Source organism: Cebus imitator, unplaced genomic scaffold, assembly GCF_001604975.1.
Source record: "Cebus imitator isolate Cc_AM_T3 unplaced genomic scaffold, Cebus_imitator-1.0 Scaffold38, whole genome shotgun sequence".
In the NCBI taxonomy this organism is placed as follows: domain Eukaryota; kingdom Metazoa; phylum Chordata; class Mammalia; order Primates; family Cebidae; genus Cebus; species Cebus imitator.
Genome location: NW_016107353.1, coordinates 10890886 through 10894708, shown reverse-complemented (window position 1 = coordinate 10894708; position 3823 = coordinate 10890886). Strand labels below are relative to the sequence as shown.

The following is a 3823-nucleotide window of genomic DNA, read 5'->3' as shown; positions in this document are numbered from 1 at the left end:
AAAAAAAAAAAAAAATCCAATTCAGGTGAATTTTTTGTAAATTACTACATTGGGGGAAAAATTCAGGCTTAACAAACTGTAAACTGCCAATTAACTTTAGATTGCATAACCAAAAATTTCCATCTTCTTGGTACGAATTAAGAAACTACGTAACTGTACCCAAACAATTATTGAATTTGGTTTTCACCATTATTCACCTTACAAAACTCTTTCCGTCAAACCCCTTCAATAGACCATAAACTATAACCCATAGCTGAGTGCTCTACAATTTTAGAATCGCTCTTTGATTAAATTCTTTAATATTTTTGCGGCGACTTTCATAAATTTTTAACAGGAGAAAACAGGAACTGGGAACCTCATGGACCAAAGCTCTTGGCATTCCTCAACCCGCACCCCGAGTCAGGATTCTCCCCGATGACCCTCCTGTGGTCCCCGCACAATCTGAGAGAGACGCGGTGCTGCGGGTGCAAAGCTGCCCAAAGCGGGCTCCAGGCCAGGACATAGTCACTGTGCAGAGAAGAGACGGAACGCCCAGGGCCAGTTGTCAGCACAGCCTCCATCTTATGGCTGAAGGGGACTGAGGCTGAGGTGGGCAAGGAGTTAACTAGGGATACAGATTGTGGAGCTGACTGCGGTGAGGCCTGAGTCCGCCACAGCCACTTCCCACCGGTTCCAACCAGCCCCTTCCCCGCTCTCGGGATGTGGGACCGGCACTCTCACCATTTCTCGGCTGTCAGGGGGGTCCTGGAGTCTTAGCTTTGGATCTCCCAATACCGCAGGTCACGGGGCCTCAGAGGATGGACCTCTAGGAGCAGAGAACAAAGACCACTGAAGACGAGACCCAGAGCTCCGGCAGCAGCACGAGACAAAGGGCCCGCCACATCCCGGAAACAGCCCTTTCCGCTCCAGCTGCATGCCTGATTGGACAGCTTCCAGCCCAGAGTCCCTGATTGGATAATGTTTAAGGCCCCCCCACTTCAAGCCCTGAGTGACAGAAGATATGATCAGACGCTGCGCTGAATGAAGAAAAAGTGACAGCCTAGGTTGCAGCCTTTTCAGGAAGGGCTTCCTCCCTGAGGTAAGCCAGGCCCACCCCAGAGCACGGGAAAAATCTCTTTTTTACTCTTTCTCTTTTTAAACGTATTCGAAATGTGAACAAACAGGTTTTACTGTCATATTAATACTACATAAAATTTTTTCTTAAGAGTAAATCAATTTTTACTTTACTAATAGTGGATTATCAATACTAAAGGCCGGACGTAGTGGCTTACGCCTTTAATCCCATCAATGTAGGAGGCTCAGGCGGGTGGATCACCTGAGGTCAATTCAAGACCAGCCTGGTTGACATGGTAAAACCCCTCTTCTACGCGGGCGTTGTGGTGGACCCCTGTAATCCCAGCTACTAGGGAGGCTGAGGCAGGAGAATCGTTTGAACCCAGAAGGCGGAGTTTGCAGTGAGCCGGGATCGCGCCATTGCATTTCAGCCTGGGCAGCAAGAGTGAAACTCTGTCTAAAAAAAAAAAAAAAAAAAAAAAAAATACTAAAGCTAGTTTATTTTAGTAAAACAACCTTATAAATAAACCCATCAAAATTGTCCTTTTTGACCACTCTAGATTTTCATATATATTTTATAATCTCTTATAATTTTTTAACTTTTCTATTTTATTTTAATCTACTTTAAAAAAAAAAAGAATTTGAAACAAAGTTTTTTTTTTCTTTTTTTGAGATAGAGTCTCGCTCTGTCGTCCAGGCTCAAGTGCAGTGGCATGATCTCAGCTCACTACAACCTTCGCCTCCCCGCTTCAAGCAATTCTCCTGCCTCAGCATCCCAAGTAGCTGGGACTACAGGCGTACGCCACCACGTCCGGCTAATTTTTGCATTTTTAGTAGAGACAGTGTCTCACCATGTTGGCCAGACTGGTCATCAACTCCTGTCCTCGGGCAATCCGCCCGCCTCGGCCACCCAAACTGCTGGGATTACAGGTCTGAGCCACGGCGCCCGGTCCAACCTTTATTTTTAACTAGACAAAATGTTTCTAATTTTCTTCGTCAAAAAGATATTTTCCATTTGTTTATACACTCTTTGTTGTTGTTAGTTTTTGAGACAGTCTCGCTCTGTCACCTAGGCTAGAGTGCAGCGGCGCAATCTCAGCTCACTGTAACCTCTGCCTCCTGGGTCCAAGCTATTCTCCAGCCTTAGCCTCCTGAGTAGCTGGGCACCAGCTCCCGCCACCATGCCCAGCTAATTTTTGTAGTTTTTAATAGAGACAGGGTTTCGCCATGTTGCCCAAGCTGGTCTGGAGCTTCTAAGGTCAAAGTGATCCACCCACCTCAACCCTCCCAAAGTGCTGGGATTACAGGCATGAGCCACCGCGCCCAGCGTTTGTTTATACACTCTCTATGGAAGATTGTTTTTATTACACCTAGTAGTTTTAATTATATGTATATAAATTACATTAACCCTTAACCAAATTTTTAGTGAAATCCCCACAAAGTAGTTTGGAACTGTTTTGTGTCGATATTTTTAGATAAAAAACATTTTATGTTATTTTATGTTTTTTTTGCAATTTTTTTTGTTAACTAACAGATCTAAATATATTTAGTTTTTATATCATATAACAAAAAAAATTCTGGTCAGATCTGGTGGGTCATGTTTTTAATTCCAGCACTTCGAGAGACCAAGACATGAAGACTATTTAAGCCCAGGAATTCAAGACCAGCCTTGGCAACATGGCAAAAACCTGCGTCTACAAAAAATGCAAAAATTAGCTTAGCATGGTGGCCTGTATCTGTAGCACCAGCTATTCAGTGGCTAAAGCAGGAGAATTGCCTGAGCCCAGGAGGTTGTAGCTACAGCAGCCTTCCTCCTTCTCTGGGGTTCAAGCGATTCTCCTTCCTCAGCCTCTTGAGTAGCTGGAATTATAGGCACCCACCATCAAGCCTGGCAAAATTTTGTATTATTAGTAAAGGCGGGGTTTCACCATGTTGGCTGAGCTGGTCTTGAACTCCTGACCTCAGGTGATCCACCAACTTCAGCCTCTGAAAGTGCTGGGATTACAGGCTTGTGCTACTGCACCCAGCCCTAAAGGCTTTTTAGATGAATATTTAGAGTTTCCTAGGTACACAATTGTATCATCAGTGAACAGTGGCAATTTGACTTCCTCTTTCCTGATTTGGATGCTGTTTATTTCTTTGCTCTGGCTAAGGCAGACTTCCAGTACTATGTTGAATAGAAGTGGTAAGAATGGGCATTATTGTCTTGTTTCAGTTCTCAGAAAACATGCTTTAAACTTTTTTCCATTTAGGGTAATGTTGGCTGTGGGTTTTCCATAGATGGCTTGCTTTTTTTTTTTTTTTTTTTTTTTTTGAGACAGAGTCTCTCTCTGTCACCCAGGCTGGAGTGCAGTGGCGGTTTTTTGGCTTACTGCAATCTCTGTCTTCCAGATTCAAGCAATTATCCCACCTCAGCCACCCCAGTAGCTGGGACTACAGGCACTCACTATCAATGAGTAAAGGTTTTTGCCTTTTTAATAATTTTTAAGAACGTAAATTATTATTATTATTATTATTATTATTGAGACAAAATCTCACTCTGTTGCCCAGGCAGTGGCATGATCTTAGCTCACTTCAACCTCCTCCTTCCAGGTTCAGGTGATTCTCATGCCTCAGCCTCCCGAGTGCCTGAGATTATAAGAACATGTTACCAGCCGGGTGTGGTGGCTCATGCCTGTAATCCTAGCACTTTGGGAGGCTGAGGTGGGTGGATCACCTGAGGTCAGCAGTTCAAGACCAGCCTGACCAACATGGTGAAACCCGGTCTTTA

At 44.2% G+C, this 3823-nt stretch overlaps 2 protein-coding genes across 2 annotated transcripts in view; one reads left to right on the top strand and one right to left on the bottom strand.

The window, feature by feature from the left end:
* Positions 1-855, bottom strand: part of LOC108301905 (zinc finger protein 728-like) — a 41354-nt gene extending 40499 nt beyond the window's left edge. Inside the window, 1 exon segment of the mRNA XM_037737412.1 lies at positions 721-855. Coding sequence (XP_037593340.1) covers positions 721-723 — 3 coding nt within the window. The 5' untranslated portion in view covers positions 724-855.
* Positions 1-3823, top strand: part of LOC119470708 (zinc finger protein 726-like) — a 561873-nt gene that overhangs the window by 397372 nt on the left and 160678 nt on the right. The window lies entirely within an intron of this gene.